Source organism: Canis lupus, chromosome 3, assembly GCF_003254725.2.
Source record: "Canis lupus dingo isolate Sandy chromosome 3, ASM325472v2, whole genome shotgun sequence".
Classification (NCBI taxonomy): Eukaryota; Metazoa; Chordata; class Mammalia; order Carnivora; family Canidae; genus Canis; species Canis lupus.
In genome coordinates this window covers 71,349,136-71,367,918 of record NC_064245.1, presented here as the reverse complement: position 1 = coordinate 71,367,918, position 18,783 = coordinate 71,349,136, and the positions used below count along the sequence as shown (strand labels likewise).

General features: G+C 52.4%; 1 protein-coding gene across 6 annotated transcripts in view; it reads left to right on the top strand.

Moving 5' to 3' along the window:
* The window catches only part of JAKMIP1 (janus kinase and microtubule interacting protein 1), a 141,116-nt gene that overhangs the window by 100,128 nt on the left and 22,205 nt on the right, over window positions 1-18,783 (top strand). For 5 of the 6 annotated variants that reach the window (XM_049108642.1, XM_049108643.1, XM_049108646.1 and 2 more), the window contains 5 exons: window positions 3,782-3,910; window positions 5,092-5,220; window positions 6,586-6,669; window positions 11,130-11,192; window positions 12,800-13,222. In XM_049108642.1, the coding sequence (XP_048964599.1) occupies window positions 3,782-3,910; window positions 5,092-5,220; window positions 6,586-6,669; window positions 11,130-11,192; window positions 12,800-12,973 (579 nt within the window). In that variant the 3' untranslated portion in view covers window positions 12,974-13,222. Of the gene's footprint in view, window positions 1-3,781; window positions 3,911-5,091; window positions 5,221-6,585; window positions 6,670-11,129; window positions 11,193-12,799; window positions 13,223-15,562; window positions 15,665-16,321; window positions 16,376-17,067; window positions 17,134-18,783 lie in introns of those variants that run through there. The other variant, XM_049108647.1, reaches the window with a different exon arrangement.

Genomic DNA, 18,783 nt, shown 5'->3' with positions numbered 1-18,783 from the left:
CATGCGAGGCAGGAAGCGCCTCCTCGGTGTTGGCTCTGGTCCTAAAGAAAGCTCTCTCCGTGTCACGGTTGCTAGTGCTGCTCCCAGGGGCCTGGTGATCACCCAGGGACCCAGGACCTGTGGCAGAGCATTGACGCAGGGCAACCCCCAGAGAATTAGCCAGCACAGCAGTGGTCCTGTGTGGCTACTGTGCCAGCCCAGCCCTTGGAAACCAGCTGCTCTCAGCCCCTGGGTCCGCCCAGGAGCCTGAGCTCAGAGCTCCGTGGCACAGGAGTCTGCAGGAAGCCTTGGACACTGCAGGCCAGGTGCAGTGGAGGGCAGGAGAATGTTCTGGGGGAGAAGTGGTGCTTCCCCCTAGGACTGGAGAGAGGCCTGGAAGCAGGTGCCAGTGAGGCTGCCTGGGGCCCCCCCGGCACACACGGGCCAGCGGCCGGGCTCTGCCTCCATGCCCGGCGATGGAGTACATCCTCTTCGTGCTGTACTTCTCCTTCTTTCTCTGCCTCTGTGCCCTGGTGTGCCTGTACTTTTCCGGCTGCCAGGAGATGACCTACAAGCATGAAGGTAAGCGGCTGGCTCTGGGAGTTGGCGGTCCTGAGAAAGGATGCACGGTCCCAAACTGGAAAGCCTCTTCTTGCACCAGCAGCTGTCAGGAGGGACACGACACGAGGGGGACAGGAAGCAAGGGGGCTCGGAGGCTGGAGTCCATGGGGGGCGGCTTATTTTGGAGGCACCTCTTTTCCTCTCAGCTGAGAAGGACACCTCTGCATATTCAAGGTGTAAATGGAGCAGACACATTTGTTTTTCATTTTTGCTCAAATTGCATCTTAAAAATTTGGGTTGGTTCATAAAAAGGAGTGGGCAAGGCAAGACCCTGGGGGTGAGCAACATGGAAGTCAGGAGGAACGAGCTTCCAGAAGGTGTGCTGCGCTGAGCCGAGTCTTTTCCTCGGGAAAAAATGCCCAGGGAATCTGAGAGGTGGACGGAAAACCTGACAGCTGCCCCAACCCTTGACTCTTTCTTAAAGAGCCAAGCGTTAGAGGAAACTGTTTTCTAGGTGATTCCGTCATTCTTCCGAGGCCGGTGCTGTTTTCACATAGAGTTTGAAAAGACGGCAGAAGGCAGCCGTCGCCGCGTCGTCAAAGAAGCCATCCCCAGATCTTCACTTGAGGCCTGAAAATGCCTTTTTATGTCTTGTTTTTATTAACAAAGGCATAAATATATGTGGTGCATCTTGGCTTCCCATATAATACAATCACTTAAAAAAAAAACAAAACCAAGACTAACCCAACCCATATTGTAGACAAGGTTGGGGGGTTCTTAGGCCACTCGCTGCTGCCGCTGGGGATGTTGTGTCTGCTGGGGTGGGGAGGGGTCCTTGGGATTTGCCTCCTGCTGTGAGAGGGACATAATGGGAATGCCCTTTTGGGTTTCACGCCCCGTCAGAGCCACATCCTGCCTCCCTCACTGCAACATGCTTCCCTGGAGTCTCGGTCTCCGGGGCCACATTGGACTTCAGAGGGCCCCACTTGGGCCGGGGCGCTAGGCTGTTGACAAAGGCACCGCTACCTTAAATGCACATCTGCAGCATCTGTAGTGAATGCCCTGTTTGGGGCCCGGTGAGTGAGGACCTAAGTCGCCGTCCCGCAAGGTTTCAAGAAGCCCATCATCCTGGGTAACGAACACTGAGTCGTGAGCCCCCAGAATGGTCCGTGATGCTGACCATCCTGCTCGTGTCCTGATGGTTTGGAGAGAGTGTGGTGGGATGGTTCCTGGCGCTTTGTCAGTGTGCGTCCCTGCTGGCTGCCAGTGACACCGTGGCTGATGCAGTCCTGTCCCCAGAGGCCTCGCATTTAGCAGTGTTTACAAGAAATAAGGTTGGGTGAATGGCTGCCCAGAAAAATGTGGAGCCTGGAGCTCGGGGAGGTAAGCCGTGTGTGTGCGCAGAGGAGCTTTGAGTGTCACATACCTGTCACTCCTACAGGTGCCATTGTCACCATCGGGATGTCATGGTCACTCACTGCTCCCTGGAAATCATCTAGAGCGTTTTTGATGCCTGAATTCAAGCGAAGTGTCTCCCCTGGAGAGGGGACTGGAGCATAGGACTGTCTCCAACCTCTACTTAGGATAAGAAGTCATTTGAAATCGATGGAGCCTAATAGGTCCCCATAGTTCTACCTGCTAAACTCACCTGGGCTGTGGGACCAGGTGGTTGCCCTAACTGGTGCTGGCTAAGAGAATGAAGGGAAGGGCTGTCACGTGCCAGCCTAAATCTGTGGGCAAACACGTTAGTTTAGCTTTGAGCTCATTAATGAAGACATGTTCGTGAATACGCATTTAGCAACCAGCATTTATTGAGTGCGCCGGGCTCTGGCCCACAGCGGAGAATAAAAAAGCCCATGGAGCCCACCGCTCATGGAGCAAAATCCCCATCCTCGTGGATGCCTCCAGCAAAACCTCTCAGGAAACTCTACTTCTACCAGAGGACAGGACGAGCCACTCTGTCTCCTTTTCCCTTCCTGTTGGCGGAATTATTCCTTAATGATGTTACTAATTGTGTTACCAACCACATTTTTCTTACATGTGGATGCCTGAGGTTGTAGACACATGCCGGCTTAAACAAGCAGAGTGGGGGGTGCCCTCACTGTGCACCCTGCCGTCCTGATCCCTCGTGGGATGAGGAGAGGGGAGGGGGCTCTGGATGAAGCCGGGTTCTGGATGAATCAGCGGGAGCCTGGGGCTTGGCTCCGGATTGGGTTATGGTTCTTTCCTTGTGGTTGTGAAAAGTATTCATCGGTTGTGAAAACAAATAAAAATCCTGCCTAATCCTTCCTAGGGGCTATTTTGGAGGGAAAAAAAGCCGATGTCCCTAAAACATAGGGAGTTGATCTGGTGATTGTGGGTTGCTGTTTGCAGCCCCCAGGGGCCCGCAGCTCCTTGTGGAGGGGAGCATGCCTGGTTTTAATCCTGTTGTGTTTTCCCCGGGCCCCAGCCAGTGTCTGACCCATAGAAGGTGCTCCGTCGGGTGTTTGTTGAACGAACGTATGCGTAAATGGCTGAACGAGGCCCCATATATCATGGTATTTGGGGTGGGAGAAGTGCTGGGTGGGGTGACCGGGAAGCCGGCACACAGAGTGCTAAAATTGCCTCTGACTGAGTGGGGTACGAGGGTCCCTTACACTCTTCCCTCTAATGTTTTAAGTATTCCAAGCTTTCTGTAATAAAAAGTTAAACAAAAGTTGCCTGTTAGTGCAGGTACGGTAAGGACCTGGAGCACAGGCTCACCCAGCCAATCAGAGCCAGGGTCCACCTGGGGACTCTCTGTCCCTTGTCCCTTTTCCCATGTCTGGCACGTGGAATGAGACATCTCACATGGCCCTGCTGCCCCTCCGTGGTGGGACACACACGCTGCCGGTCGAGGATCAGAGCCCCGGGCACAGGACACGTGTGATGATGCTCTCGGGTGAGGTGGGGGTTCCACGTCTGCCTGATAGAGAAGGAGGCTGGCGCTCAGAGGGGCTAGGTGACCGCAGAAGGAACCGGGGTCAGGCCAGCATGCCCTGCTCAGTCAGGCATGGTGGACTCATACCCGTCCACCGTCCTCGGCCACCTCTTCTCCCACCCAGTCCATCACGAGCCGCACCACCTGCCGCTTGGGATGCCCGTGGGGCCCAGATGTGTGTAGTTGTCCCTGTGCCTGGAGTGATGGGTGGGAGGGTGGGGGGGGGCACTCAGCAATTCTGAATCCGATCCTGATGTCATGTGCATTGTCTCAAATTTATAGAAGCATGTTGTGGAGACATTTTTTGGATTTGATGAGGAGTCCGTGGACTCGGAAACATTGTCAGAAACATCCTGCAACACAGATAGGACGGACAGGGCTCCAGCCACACCCGAGGAAGACTTGGAAGATGTAAGCACCCCCACATCAGAGGTGACTCGGGGGTGCTTTCCGGCATCTGATGGCCACCACAGTCACTCCCTCACCTAAAGATCTAAGCCTGGAGGGCCTGTGTCATCACAGCCTGTAGCCTCGAGGGCAGGTGGCCTCCACTGGGCTGGGCTCTGAGAATAGCAAGGGGAGTGCTGGCGGCATGTGGCGGTCCCTTCCTTTCCCCAGTGCTGCTCTCACAAAGGAAATCTGTGGTCACCTTGCTGTTATCTTTGCAATTAAACTTGCTGCGTGGTGGCCCGTCCCTGGTCCCCACTTGTGCATGCACGCACACACATGGACACACACAGACACACACACATGCACACGCACGCACAAGTTCACACACAGGCACATACATGTGCACAAATGCACACACAGGCACATACACGTGCACACACACAGGCACACCACCTAGTGGAAAGAGCATGAACTGCTTTTTCATTACGAAGATGCCAGGTCACACAGGAGAGAAAGCCAGGATGCTGGCAAGCGTGGAGGGCGGTGAAAACCGCCAGAAGCCCTCCCACGCCGAGTCACCTCCCCGACATTTCCCAATCATCACACACATCCAGGTTCACGACGGTGGCACCCAGTGAGCTGGACTCACAAAGGTGCGAAGGGCGGCGTGGTCTTTGCCCACCTGCCCACCTGCCCAGCTGAATTCTCTTAGGAAACCCAAGTAAAACATGGTTGTACCAGACACATGTCACCAACAGTATGTAGCAGGCAGCTTTCAGCATGTTCCACGTCCCCATCTCTCACAAGCTGCGGGACTTCTCATGTGCATTTAGTGTGACAGGTCCCCCATGACGGCTGGTGCCCGTCCAGCACTTGTAGCCCTGCATTCCTAGGGGGTTGTCACCTTTGGGGAAACTCCCAGAGTGGGGCGCCCTGGTGGGAGGGGCCAGCTCAGGGGCACTCTTGCCCTCTCTCCCTTGCATGTGGCTCAAGGCTTCCCGGGAAGGGTGCTGTAGAGCAGGACGGCGGCTTCTCCTGCAGCCTGTCACTCCAGGGTCCCAGTGACCATCCTGGCAGTGACTGGTTCCCTAAGGAGTCGTTGGCAGCGGCTGTGAGGGCTGGACGTGTCTCAGTGGACCCCAGCATTAGAAGGCACACCGGGTCACGTGCTTTGTTATGTCTTTCTTCTCCATTATGCTAAGACGACAACCAGGGAGGAGGCCGACCTGAGGTTCTGTCAACTGACCAGGGAGTACCAGGCCCTGCAGCGGGCCTATGCTCTGCTTCAGGAGCAGGTCGGGGGGACGCTGGATGCCGAGAGGGAGGCCCGGGTAAGTGCAGCGGGCCCCAAGGGGCTGCACAGACCGCCGGCCCTGCCTGTGACACGTGGGGAGGGGATTCTGGGGCATTGGGGGGCACCTAACAAGGCCTTGGCGACCCCCACAGGTGCTATACCTCCATCCTCAGTGTGACGGCAGGAGTTGCCAGGAGAAATGATAAAGTCGTCTGGCACACAGGAATGCATTCAGACTTTAAGACTCAGCAATGAAATCCCAGACGCGGAGGCCTTGTAGACTTCACCCACCTCCCCCTCCTAGGCTGAGAAAGCCCTGTGAACACCCCCACAGAGCCCATGCAGGGACTGTCGAGGGGTGTGCCCTCAAGGCACTCTGGTCCCTGCTGGCCACCCAGGTGGGGGCCATGCCTGCCATTTTCCTGGGCTGAGCTCTGCCTTCCAGTAACTTCCACTCACTGGCCCTGATCTGGCCTGCGGGAGTCACATGGACCAGCAGCTCTCTTGCCCTTCCTCTGAAAGTGAGGGGACTCCCAGAGAGCACCCCACTGGTGCCAGTGCCACCTCAACACATTCCCCATTTCATTCCAATAGCAGCCCCATGAGGTAGGAGGTGGTGGATGAAGCTGGTGGGGAGGGAAGCTGCCAGTGCCACAGTGAAGGGTTCGGCCTATAACCTACAGGTCAGAGGAGGTAGAGGTCCAGGCTCAGTGTGGGCTGAATTATATGGTTTTTATTGAAAGTTACATTCAGTTGCCAACATTTAAAAGTCAAGAGATTTCACATAGAAATCCAGGTCCCTAACCTCTCTCGGCAGCTCAAAACATGCTCAGTCTGGCAACCAGAGGCTTCCTGTTTCATGTGGGAGCAGCTTTGGCTGCAGCCAGGTGGTGATTTCCCCTGAGATGGAATATGTGCCACAGTCCTCAACGCCCTCTATTACCCTGCATGCAGAAGGCTTCCCTTAATCACAAACCGGCCTGGTCCTTGAGGGATTTTGGCTTTTCAGCCCTTACTGTAGGTGATAAAAGGTCCACAAAACATGCCTGGTAGTGTTGGTAAAGGCAGCCACTGAACTTGACCAGAAAGCCATGGCAGGGAGCCCTGACATGTCTGGCTTCTGGTTCACTCACTCCCTTAAAGACACTAACCCCTACTCTAGGCTTCCATGTCATTATCTAGAAAACTAAGGGGGTTAGAGCCAACGACATCTCAAGACCTTTCCATTCTTAAAAATCATATATGTGTAGGCAACAGTACCTACATGCAGCTGGGTAGGCCGCCTTCAGACCTCTTCTCCTATACACAGACTCACTTCCAAGGCCCAGACTGTAGCACTGTCCTTGCCGCTCCCATCGCCCATCACGGTGACCTGCTCACTTTCTGATCCTTTTCGTTCCAGACTCGGGAACAGCTACAAGCTGACTTGCTGAGGTGTCAGGCCAAAATTGAAGACTTGGAGAAGCTACTGGTTGAGAAGGGACAGGTGAGCAGAAATGAGTGTATGATAATTGCATGTTTGTCCCCTTGTGCCGTCCCTGTGGCCTTGGTGCCAAGGGGGGCCCTCAATGGATCTATGTGGTTTGCTCTAGAGTCGTTAGAGAAAAAATAGTAGCAGAACCCAGGTGAGAATATCCTACCTGAGGTACCTATTTGCAGGGTTTTAAAAAACCAAAATGTGCTATGAAATTCTCACTTGGCTTGCTCTTTGTTGGCCAAATGTGCAAAAGTGGGAGACCCTTCCAAAAGCAAAATGGTGACCAACATCATTTTTGACATAATCTGAAAAGCTGCCATCATTTATCAAAGATTTTTTTTAATAAATTTATTTTTTATTGGTGTTCAATTTACCAACATACAGAATAACACCCAGTGCTCATCCCGTCAAGTGCCCCCCTCAGTGCCCGTCACCCACTCACCCCCACCCCCTGCCCTCCTCCCCTTCCACCACCCCTAGTTCGTTTCCCAGAGTTAGGAGTCTTTATGTTCTGTCTCCCTTTCTGATATTTCCCACACATTTCTTCTCCCTTCCCTTATATTCCCTTTCACTATTATTTATATTCCCCAAATGAATGAGAACATATAATGTTTGTCTATCTCCGATTGACTTACTTCACTCAGCATCATACCCTCCAGTTCTATCCACGTCGAAGCAAATGGTGGGTATTTGTCATTTCTAATGGCTGAGGAATATTCCATTGTGTACATAAACCACATCTTCTTTATCCATTCATCGTTCACCGAGGCTCCAGAGGCTCAGTGGACACCGAGGCTCCTTCCACAGTTTGGCTATTGTGGACATTGCTGCTATCAACATTGGGGTGCAGGTGTCTCCGTGTTTCATTGCATCTGTATCTTTGGGGTAAATCCCCAGCAGTGCAATTGCTGGGTCGTAGGGCAGGTCTATTTTTAACTCTTTGAGGAACCTCCACACAGTTTTCCAGAGTGGCTGCACCAGTTCACATTCCCACCAACAGTGTAAGAGGGTTCCCTTTTCTCCACATCCTCTCCAACATTTGTTGTTTCCTGCCTTGTTAATTTTCCCCATTCTCACCGGTGTGAGGTGGTATCTCATTGTGGTTTTGATTTGTATTTCCCTGATGGCAAGTGATGCAGAGCATTTTCTCATGTGCATGTTGGCCATGTCTATGTCTTCCTCTGTGAGATTTCTCTTCATGTCTTTTGCCCATTTCATGATTGGATTGTTTGTTTCTTTGGTGTTGAGTGTAATAAGTTCTTTATAGATCTTGGAAACTAGCCCTTTATCTGATATGTCATTTGCAAATATCTTCTCCCATTCTGTAGGTTGTCTTTGAGTTTTGTTGACTGTATCCTTTGCTGTGCAAAAGCTTCTTATCTTGATGAAGTCCCAATAGTTCATTTTTGCTTTTGTTTCTTTTGCCTTCGTGGATGTATCTTGCAAGAAGTTACTGTGGCTGAGTTCATAAAGGGTGTTGCCTGTGTTCTCCTCTAGGATTTTGATGGACTCTTGTCTCACATTTAGATCTTTCGTCCATTTTGAGTTTATCTTTGTGTATGGTGCAAGAGAGTGGTCTAGTTTCATTCTTCTGCATGTGGATGTCCAATTTTCCCAGCACCATTTATTGAAGAGACTGTCTTTCTTCCAATGGATAGTCTTTCCTCCTTTATCGAATATTAGTTGACCATAAAGTTCAGGGTCCACTTCTGGGTTCTCTATTCTATTCCATTGATCTATGTGTCTGTTTTTGTGCCAGTACCACACTGTCTTGATGACCACAGCTTTGTAGTACCACCTGAAATATGGCATTGTGATGCCCCCAGATATGGTTTTCTTTTTTAAAATTCCCCTGGCTATTCGGGGTCTTTTCTGATTCCACACAAATCTTAAAATAATTTGTTCTAATTCTCTGAAGAAAGTCCATGGTATTTTGCATTTATCAAAGATTTAAATGGGAAACTGAGCTGGCCCTTGCAGCTCGTGCTTAGGGATTCCATGCTGTGACTCCTGGCCCTTGGGTTTCTCTGTGTGTCCATTCTCTGAGTGCAACAGGGCCTGGTGGACAGCAGGGCACAGTCGGGAGGCACAGCCCAGACCCAGACCTGTGCCCTCGATTGGGGGACAACCATGGAGGGAGGACTCTGGGTGGAGGGCCAGCCTCTCAGAAGGTCACACTAAGGTCAGCCATTCTTTCCGGGGTAAGAGATAACCAGAATTTGTAAATGGCACACCACAGTGAGTTTCCTGCTTAGTAGGCAGAGGGTCGCCCACTCCATGCGGTTACTTAGGGATCCTGCATGGGAGGAGGAGGGCAGAAGGCAGTTTGCTGCCTCCACACATTTCACCAGAACGGTCACGTGGCCCCACCTAACTGGGAGGGTGGCAAGTGCTGTGTGGAGTTGGGTGGAGTGTCTGGTGGCACCACTGCCCCAGCACACAGGCAGGCCGTGGGGGCTAAGGAGGTCTAGTGAGGGCTCCCCGAGGTCCTGGGCTGGCACCTGGGGGCTTGGAGGGGTGTTCAGGGAAGGGGCTCTACGAGATTCTCAACAGGTGCCTTAGAACTCACTCTGCCTGGGGTCTGGTTAGTGGGACGAGGGCTCGGGTGATGACCAGGATTCAAATTAAGGCAGGCTGCCAGTAAGCAGACCTCAAGAGGCCCAGGAAGCCGCTCGCTGCAGCATGGCTGTGTGCACAAGTGGGTAGGCGAGCGGCCAGCCCTTGGGTGCTGCTTCCGTCACTGTGGCCCAGAGTGCTCCACCGAGGCAGGGGAGTGGCAAACAGCACACACCCCATGACAGGCTTGCCTGATGTGTCACATGACCTGTGCAGCTGACATTGTGTCTTTTCCTCATCTTTGAAACGGGGTGATCATAGTACTCTACACACTGAGGAAGCAGAAATGGGGAGAAGTAGCAGCCAGGGAAGAGCCCAGGTGGGAGACAAGGCTGTTCTCAAACTCCTATTTTACCTGCCACTGACCTCGGCACTGCTTCGAGGCTGAGCTCATGTGTCTCCTGACCACTGTCTTCAACTCAGTTTCGCTCCCACCCAAGGATGCCCGGCCCTGTGTTTGTGGGGCTGTTTGGCCCTCAGCATCTGCTGCATGGAAGAGCCAGTTTGGGTCAAAACAAGTGGGAGTTTGTTCAGGGAGCACCCACTAGAGCCCTTGCCCCACTCCAGGTTTTGTGCTAGGTGTGCAGGGAAAATGTGTCAGTTAGCCTTCACTGTGTAACAAACCTCCCCAAACCTTGTTTAAAATGATAAACTTTTTATTTGCTCCCAACCCCATGGGTCAGCAGGTTGGGCTAGGCTCAGCTGTGTGGTTCTTCTGCTGGTCTCACCGGAAGTCATTCTAGAAGCTGCTTTGCCAACACATCAGCTGGGGCTAGGTGGCCTGCAATGGCCTCTCTGTCTTGTCTGGGCATTGGTGCCAGTGGACAGGACAGATCACAGTCGTGGTCTCTTATTCTCAAGGAAGCTAACCTGGCTTCTTTGCCTAGTGGTCTGGGGACAGGAAGAAGCGGCAGGGCTCACTGCACGTGCACATTTCAAGACTCTGTTTGAGTCCCATTTGCTAACATCTGAGAAGCCAAAGCACACCACAGCCAAGTGCAGCTTCAGGGTCGGAGAAACAGCTGTCATCGCTCACTGGGTGGAGCTCCAAAGTCACGTTGCAAAGGGCTGTGTGCATGCAGATGGAAGGGACAGCTGCTCCAGATAAAAATATGAGTGGAATATGGCTCTGTCCTCACAGGGACTCACAGCCTCGTGGGTCCTACATGTCAACCCAGTGACAACACAGGGTGATATGTATTGGGTGGAAGGAAGCACACAGGAGGCCATCAGAGCTGAGAAAAGGGAGGAAGGAAGTTCTTTGACCTATTCATTGATCCATTTATCCATCCTCCAGTATTTATTGAGTGCCAGCTGTGTGCCAGGCCCTGTGCTAGGTGCTGGGGATGCCACAGTGGAAACAAACCTAGTGCCCTGTGCTCACAGGACTTCCCAGGATAGGGCCTGACCACGCAAAGAAATGTGCTTAGGGCATCATGGGTAGAGGGACCAGAATGCACAAAAGCGTGTCCCTGTGATGATGCCAAGTCCGTGGTTGTGGGGCAGACCCTCAGGGTGTGCCCTGGGTGCCAGTCCAGGGGCCGTGGTGAGCAAGCCAGCGTGCAGGGCCAATTCGGCCCCGCTGTGGTGGCTCTTGTCAAGGATGCTCATGGCATGAACTCTGTGCGCTCGTGGGGAGCATGAGCTGTGGGGAAGGGATGCCCCACAAACCTGCCAGCTCTCGTTTTGGGGTGTAAAGGTTTAGAGGGACGATGGAGTCTTTCTAGCCACATCCCTTTCTCTGACCTTTGCACTGAGAGCTCTGCATTGCTTTTTGGTCGCTGACACTGCCTGTGCTCTTTGGCTGTCTGTCTGCTTCAAGGACTGTGAACATACTTAGTGCTTTCTCTTAGGATTCCAAGTGGGTGGAAGAGAAGCAGCTGCTCATCAGAACAAACCAGGACTTGCTGGAAAAGGTATGTGGGCAGAGATCCTGTCACCGCCCCTCAGAGCATCACCGAGCCCAGACTATCGGGGACCTCAGGGGTCCACAGAGCTGTGCAGGGTCTGCCGCAGTGCCTCTGGGGCAGCCCTTCAGGTCCTGACCAACTCTCAGAGGAGAGACCTGTCCCTCACCTTGAGTCAGAGCCCGATTCCTCAGGCTTCCCAGCCATTGGTCCCAGTGCTGTCCTCTGGGGGGAGGCCTCAGAGCTGGTGTAGACCAAAAATGCTGGGCAGGCCCTCCGGCTGTCAGAGTCTCGTTTGTGGACCAGAGGCCATGACGATGGCAAAGCTGAGCCTGTTTTCCTTCTGTGGTCATGGAACTTTCCAGACTCTTCTTGAGAGAGAGCATGGGGAGGAGATTTAATGCTTTGGAACCAGACCATAGCTTTATTTTTTTCCTATTTGTGTACAATTCAGACTTGTTTTGTTTAACTAAATTTACTGAGTTGAGCAGAAATTACCACAGCACAATTTTTTAGAACATTTTCAGGCTCCCGTAAAGGTCCCTTCTGTCCCTCCCTGTCTCCCACCCCTCAGCCCCTGGCAACTGCTGTTGTGCTTTTTGTCCATATAGGTTTGCTTTTTCTGGAACCTTCCATACTAGTGGAACCAGACAGACCTAGGTTGGGCTTTAGTCTTTGATCATCCTAGAATGCCTGCCCTGGATGAACCAGGCCTTGCACTCTTGGGAGGGGGTCTTAGTCCAGCCCCAGCCCTATCACTGGCCAGCTGTGTGGCCGCTCACTGCCCTGTGTCTCCCTATAGCATTTGGAGCATTGAGACAGGACCTGACACTGCCCCACAGGCTGGGCTTATGCCTTGGGAGGCACTTCATACCCTTGGTCTGGCTCACTAAATTCCAAGAGCCCTGGGGAAAACAGGCTGTTTCTAAATGTCCCCTGGGGTGCAGCCCCCATCAGTGGAGAACCCCCTGTGGTTCTCCAGGCAGGAGGAGGGAGAGGCAAAGGCAGCTGTGCCGCCTGGAAGCCCTCGATAAGGTGGCATGCCTTCTCTTGGACCCGGCTGCAGCCAGGAGAGTGGGGGCAGCTTTATGCTCCTTGGACAGAAACTGAGGCACAGAGCCATTAGGGTGCTTTTCCAGGGTCTCCTGGTGGGTGCTGGATTGGGCAGCCCACCTTCCCAGATGGACTTGTACCTTCAGGAGAGCTGCTTCCACTCAGCCTTCTCCTGGGCCCTCCGGCAGCATGACAGCAGACACTCTGTCTGGGAGGGCTCGCCCTGGGGGGCTGGAGAGCATGCAACGCAAAAAGAACCCACGCAGGCTTTGGGATCAGAAGCGCTCATGATGCACCCCTGCCTCCCTCACATTTGACCTTAGGAAGGGACTCCATGGCTCTGTGCCTCAGTTTCCCCATCAGACATTTATTCAGCAAGTCTCTGAGGCGCCCCTCTTCCAGGCCAGGCTCTGGGGCTGTAGGGACAGAATGGGCACTGTCCCCTCACCCCCGCCCCTGCCCCGGCCCGGGCCCCGGTCTACACTGAGTAGGCCGTGTCTCCCACGGTGCCCATGGAGATGGTGGTCCTCCCGCCTGCTAACCCCCAGGTGCATCTGCTCTAGATTTACAGACTGGAAATGGAAGAGAGCCAGCTGAAGAATGAAATGCAAGATGCGAAGGACCAGAACGAGCTGCTAGAGTTCCGAGTGCTGGAGCTCGAAGTAAGAGACTCTATCTGTTGTGCGCTCTCAAACGGAGCAGACCTTCTCTTTGAACCCAAACTGAAATTCATGTAAAGCTCCCAGATGTCCTCCAGCATGTGTAAAGGGACGTGGTAGAGTTGTTTTTTCTTTTTTCCTTTCCTTTCCCCCTCCCTCCGACCTCCTTTTTTTTTTTTTTTTAAATCTGTATGTTCAGAATAATTTCACTGCCTTAATATGTTCTGGAGAGAATGCTCACCGAAGTCTTTGGACATGTACCAGAGCTAATCTATTTATTGCCTACGGCTTGTTTTGCACTTAATAAAATAATTTGTTTTTGCAATATTTTGCCTTTTTTATTTGTGTTTCATTTCCATAACTACTTCTTTCCTGCATGCATAGTCACCTGGTATGCATTCTGCAAACCCGGACAGAAGCACTGTTGCAATTAATAACACACCTTTTTAAGTGACCTTGCATGCAGGGAATCTCTCCTTTTGAAAGAGCAGGGTCCCACCTGGCCCACAGCCGACTCTGTAGTGTGTTTACTGGTAGGTGGGCCCATTTTCTGTTTGCCCAGGTAAACACAGGTAAGTAAGGAAGCAGGGGGACGGGAGCTATTTGCATAGTGTCTGAGAAAACCCGCACGGTCGCTCCAGCTCCCTGTCCAGCGAATGCAGGCCTGGGTGTCACGGCAGGGTTGCGCTGAAAACTTGCTATTTGTAACTCGACCTGCAACTCAAAACCGCTCTTTAGCCCAGAGAGAGACTGAACGGTGTTCGCGGGTAGCAATCACGTTCCACACCTTTGGTGACATCCCCAGTACAGAGCTGGATCCAGCGTTACGAATAGTGATGGTTTTCCTGCTTCCCACTGAGACCTTGCCTCGGGTGTGTTACTGCCTTGCGTTGCTACCACGTTACTTCATACTCTCTTTTTGTTTGTTTGTTGCCATTTAAAAACCATCCACATTTGAAACATCAGCTACGTTTGTGACCCGTTTCTCTGAGCACCTGTCACAGCCCCGCTGTCCCTCCGCTGAAGCCTTTGCATGCACGGATCCCGCAGGAAAAAGCGAGCACCCTTGCAACACCAATGTCCCGCTGGGTCTGTTTCCTCCTCCTGGCTTCCGTTACACTTGTTTGCACTAGAACTTACCATCCTTTCCTTTGTCGTGTTGGCATGGCCTATGGCCTGAATGTCTCCAAACCAACTATTACCCTGCTACTCAACTCTTGCTTGGGCACGAACGGGCTCTTCCGTTCATGCAGTAGGAGTCGGAAGCCAAGCGAGGTCACTGTGCCCACCTGGGCCAGCGAGGAAGCCTTTCACAGGACTTTGTCATGTGTCTTTCTCATGAGATTTCCATGAGTATTGCTCAGTGTGCTAGAGTTTTCTTTGTCTCCACCATCTTTCAGAGCCGTGAGAAACCAATTTTCTGACTTTTGTTCGTATCAAATATGAGCTTTCCATTGTCACCTTTTCAATGAAGACTCCATCTAAGGATTGTAGGTAGAAAGGCATCCACGGAAGGAAGCCATTGTGAATTTTGGTCTTTTTGGCTAATAAGAGGAATAAACTATTCCCCCTGAGTAGCTTCAAACCAGGTTAGCCAGGTGAGGCTTTGGCAGAGTTAACTGAGTGGCTCCCCTTCCTCTCTCCGTTAGCCTCATCAAGAGCTAGGTCCCACCATCCAAGCTAGTGCTCATTTGGTTACAGTTCTTAGTGGAGTGACTAAAGAGACCCATGGAAGCTGTCACTAGGTTTTGCAGGAATGGTCCAAAGCATGCTTACTTGTCTTACTGTCATTTTTAGAAAATAAAAGCAATTTGATCTAAAGGTATAATGTGGAAAGCTCTTCTCTGCTGGCCTTGCCATAAAGCTAGCCTGTCTGTCGCTCAAGTTTTAAAGGCAGATCTATGTAATATATCCCTATAAATCACTGGGCTTCTCCTGTCCTTTTTTTTTTTTTTTTAAACGTGTCGCTTTATGTATGATTAATAAGCACCTCTTCTGGGAAAATTCTTGCTTTTTCCTTCCTCAGGAGTGGAAATCTGACTATCAGCCTCAGAAAGGGATAGAATGATCACTGATGTATTAGTACGTTTCAAAAAAAAAAAATTGTGAACAAAGTCAGCAGATTCTATTGAAAAAAAAAAAGTGGATCCAGGGTTTGTGTCCTGGTCCTGCCGCCCAGTAGTGAGGGACCAGGATGGGCCCCCCTCGAGCCTCCCTGTCTACCAAATGAAAGCGATAATGCCTGTCTCGTGGGATTGTGTAAGGATTCAATGAGAGAGTGATGTGCCACAGGGGACACACGGTAGCTGGTACCTGTGTTGTCTGTTGAGATTTCACGCGCTTGTTCTAATGGAGAACTGAATGATGATCTGTGGTTCCGTGGGCTTCCATCTCACAGCAGGTGAACACCAGACACCTTGTTAACCATTTCTTCCTAGCTGAGTAGGTAAGAAGTAGACACATTTCTACAGGAGATCCAGTATGTGGCAGAGGCCGGGACCACGGCGTGGGCCTTCGCAGACCAGGAGATGGGAGTCTGAATTGTGCTCCTTTTAGTAACACCTTTGCCAACTGGAATGCCTTGGTTTTTGCTGCGTAACGTGGGAAAAATGGCAAGTGGTAAATAATCCAATAAAGTTCTGTTTTTAAACCAAATCTTTTCTCCAGGAGAGAGAGCGGAGGTCGCCAGCATTTAACCTCCAAATCACCACCTTCCCCGAGAACAACAGCAGCGCTCTCCAACTGTTCTGTCACCAGGAAGGAGTGAAGGTAGCGTGCTTGGGGGGTGCCTCCACTAAACCCACCGCCAGGGGCCCACTCCAATGCCAGGCTCGGCCTTTAGTAAAGGGGGATTGTGCCTTTGTGCCAGACATAGAACCGATGGTCAGGAGACAGCCCAACCCACCCACCCCCACCATATTTTGAAAGCCAGAGTTCATTTTTCAGAGTGTCACCAAATGTCACTCCATTTGTACCCGTGCTAAAAGGGCAGAGCCGTGGGACGCAGCTTTGAGGGCGCACCCCAGCTCGGCCACTTCCCAGCTCCAGGCTGCGAGCTCTCGGAGCCGTGGTCTCATGCGTGTGAGGTCTGAATGGCAGCACCCACCCCGAGACGTGACCTGGCGTGAAGTGGGGGTGACATCAGAACCGCACTGAGCACAGCAGCCTGGCGCAGTGAGTGAGGGGGCGGGAGAGGCGGCTGTGGGCTGGGGTCCTCCTGACCCCGCCAGTCCTCGGGCCTTTCTGGAAAGCTCAGCGGATGAGTGGCAGTCACTGCCTTCTCTCCCTCGACCCCCGAAGGAGCTGCCAGGAGCGCTTGGCCCCCGCGGCGCGGGGCGAGAGGGACGGACGAGGCCGCGGCGCTTAGAGACCGGTCTGCGCGGGCTTGGCAGCTCCCGCAAAATGAACGTTGGCAATCTTTTCCAGGATGTGAATGTTTCTGAACTTATGAAGAAGCTAGATATCCTTGGCGATAACGGGGTAACTATGCCGGTCGGCTTCTGCTCGCGCTCTTGTCTCCACCTGGGTGTGCTGTGTGTGCCTTTTCTTCCCTTTTGGTTTGGTTTCTTCCTAACCGAAGAGATCTGACACATGCAGTGTAAGGCTTCTGTGTGGCCGTGCCCCCTGCGGGGCTGGGCGGGCCACGCTGTCACCGGGTGGTGGGGGGGTCGCGCTGCCATGTGTGGATCACACGGTCACGAGTGGCTCGCGCTGTCACGGGTGGATCACGCTGTCACTGGTGGATGGTGCTGTCATGGGTGGGTGGCGCTGTCAGGGGCAGGGGTGGGTCACGCTGGCACAGGGGGGTTGCGGTGTCTCGGGGCGGGATGGGAGGGGGGGTCTTCCAGACTTAGCTTCTGGATTTAGCTCCTCCCTTGCTCCTGCAAGGGCGCACAAACAAGCACCCAGAGGGAGACTGGGATCCCTCAAGATTCCCGACATCAGATCGTGGTCCTTTTGCCCTCATTTAAAGATTGGCTCAGACAGGCCCTTCTCTCCAAAAGGCCTGGCCCCAGGTAGGACACGGCTGCGTTTCAAGGCCGGCGCCTTCAGAGAGTGGAGGCCGGGCCCCGGGGTCGCCTCTCGGGCCGGGCATCAGAGCCGGTCAGCGCTGCCTGCGCGTGGATGTGGGGTCCAGTGTAAAACGCCCTTCCCCCATTTTTGTGTTGTAGAATTTGAGGAACGAAGAACAGGTTGCAATAATCCAGGCTGGAACTGTGCTTGCCCTGTGTGAAAAGGTAGAGAGCCCCGCGGCACTGCTGTCCGTGCACCGTGTGCGAGCTTCCCGGCGCCCCGCAGGAACCTGCACGCGGGTGTCTCGCTTGGCTCCGGGGCCTGCCCCCCTCGTCCCGTCTGCATGTGCACGCGCATGCTCTTCCTTTCCCGCCCGGAGCCGCACCTGCTTACCCTGGAGAGCTTAGCTCCCGAGCAAAGGAAAGCCCCGCCCAGGAAAGCATCTGCCTCGCTGGGGTGCATTTCCTACCAGGTTTTCTATTTTTTAGACTTAGTTGAAATCGTACCTGGCTTCCAATTTTTCACTCTGCCTCCTAGGGTCCCCCCCCCTCCATCCTTCTACCCTGCGGTTAAACCGTAAGCTAATTAGTCCTCAGCTATTAGATATTTAGGGCCTTTCCATCCCCCCCCACCCCATTTATCCTTACGCAGCGGTGAATGTCTTTACCGTAGATTCCTGCTCGTCTTTGAAAACAGTTCTTCAGGATAAATTCTAGGTGTGGAATCACTGGGCCAACTGGTAGGGAGGCTTTTCAGAGATTGAATGTTGTCAAAATTCAAGAAAAGTGGTACCAGTTCCTCTGGTACCAATATCACCTGAGTGTGACCACATTGCTGGTTCCACGCTCACCCCGGCGTGTCACCACTAAAGACCCCTGCCAGTTCCATAGGCTAAAATTACATGATGGTCATGTTTCCTTTTGCATTGATTTGAGTGCTAGTGATATTGGGTTTTTATTGTGTATTATCTGTTTTCTTCCTTCTTTGTGAATTGTAATTACATTTCTTTTGACGATTTCCATTGGGTTTGTTTGTTCTTCGTCCGTTCATTAATTCATTAATTCATTCGTATATTCATACATTTATTCAATACGTGTTTGTCATGAGTACGGTGTTTCTTCCTGACTTCTCTGTGTGCTTTACGTATAAAAAGCTTAATAGCTTTTTGTTGTGCTTGTTAAAAATACATTCCTGGTTTGTTTACCTTTTCCTTTTGTTTGGGATATTTTAGGTACACATAACTTTTATGCAGTCCCATCTGGAGAGCTTTTCCTTTCAAAGCACAGGAGTTAAACTTTAAAATACTAGTTTAGTCCCAATGAAGTCTTTAGTGATCATAATCAAGATTCTTTCCAGAATTTTTGGAAGGACGTTGAAAATAGAAATAGTTTTCTTCCCTGGACTACTGTCCTTCCTCCCTAGTCATGAGAAGGATACTAGGTTTTGGGAACAGACTTAGGCAAAGCCTTGCCCGAGGTCACACAGGAGGTAAGTTACCCCCCAAGTCACTTCACCTGGCTGAGCCTACGTCCCCAGGTGGACAGGGGGTGATGCTGACTCACACCCGGCTGGCTGCTGGCCCATTAGCGGCAGGTGACCGTACAGCATTAGGCACATGGTTCACATTCAGTAAACCTCCCTCTCACCAACGTATCCAAACGTGACGGCCTAGCCTCCGCTAGCAGTGCTCTGGGGAGTGTTACATCAAGTCCCTAGTAAACACTCATGACTCAGTTTAGCACTGAGCGCTCCCTGGAGGATATGGTGATGTCAGGCCCAGCAATTCCTTCTTCATCCCCTGGGAGGCCCCTCCTGGGTGGACTCCTGGCCCACCACTTGCCCACTGCAGGGGCCTTCGCAGATTGGTCTCTGGA